Raw genomic sequence first — 1070 nt, forward strand, 5'->3', positions numbered from 1 at the left:
TGGGATGCAGCTGTGGACACAGGAGCTCAGGTGTCGGCCTTAGCCCAGCTCAGTACTTTGTGTTTGCTCGGCCCCTGGAGGCAGCCTGGGCACCACTTCCAGTGTCAGGCAGCCCCGGCTCCATGCGCCCTGACCAGGCTTTCCCATGCCAGTGCCCCTGGCTCCCTGCACTTGGGAGGGAGCTCCTGCTAATGCAGCTTGGTGTGTTTGCAGCCTCCATCACCACAGGCTTGATGCTCTTCAGGGCTCACCGCTCTCCATAATCTTTATACTGTCCCTGACTCCTCCTGGGCTCTGCCCCAGCTGTACTCCCACCCAAATGATCCTGTTGCCCTGCTCACCTGTTGCTCTGGAGGCCTGCCCTGCCCCTTCTGCATTTGGCCCAGCTCACATGTCAGGGAGCCCATCTCCTCCTGTCTCCCTGGGGAAGTCCTCTGCAGCTCCAGGATTGCAGCTTCTTGTCCGGGAGGCTTCGGCTCAGACCTGCGCAGGGTCCCAGCACCTGCGGGTGGGGAAGAGAAGGCACAGGTTAGCCCTGGTGCTGCTGGCATGGGGAAAGCCCTGCTATTCTCCTGCGCTGGCCCGGGACCAAGGTAAACAGGGGTTTCCTTGCGTGGAGAGTGGGGAGAAGAAAGATTCAAAGTCCCACAGCTCTTGCTAACAGACGTCTATGGGCACGAGGATGAAGATGAGACCCAATAACTCTGTCCCAGCGCGGGGCGGTGACCACAGCGCCACGTCAGAGCCTGCAGGGACATGGCTCCCTGGCACAGGAGCTGGAGGGACGTTGGTGCCGTGTCACATCCACATATTAGGGGCTGGGAGGAGAAATGCCCGGTCCATCTTGCAAGGGCCCCAGCCTGGGAGCTGCCCGCACAGAGATCAGGTCTGGCCCAGCCCGGCCACACGGTTACAAATAGTGCAGCCCTGTCAGCAGCACAGGCCGACACGCCGCCTCTGCCCCGTGCGCAGGACACACGCGCGGGCACCAGACCCACGAGGAGGCCTCCATCCTGGCCCTCAGCTGGCTCTCGGGGGGGCGGGGGCTGCTCTCCGGGCACACGGCGGGG

At 63.0% G+C, this 1070-nt stretch overlaps 1 protein-coding gene across 1 annotated transcript in view; it reads right to left on the reverse strand.

The window, feature by feature from the left end:
* LOC106723366 (zinc finger protein 420-like) overlaps positions 1–1064 on the reverse strand; it is a 17855-nt gene extending 16791 nt beyond the window's left edge. The window contains 1 exon segment of the mRNA XM_025195653.1: positions 342–1064. Coding sequence (XP_025051438.1) covers positions 342–551 — 210 coding nt within the window. The 5' untranslated portion in view covers positions 552–1064.
* Positions 1065–1070: the final 6 nt, after the last annotated feature.

This window comes from Alligator sinensis, unplaced genomic scaffold, assembly GCF_000455745.1.
Source record: "Alligator sinensis unplaced genomic scaffold, ASM45574v1 scaffold1446_1, whole genome shotgun sequence".
In the NCBI taxonomy this organism is placed as follows: Eukaryota; Metazoa; Chordata; order Crocodylia; family Alligatoridae; genus Alligator; species Alligator sinensis.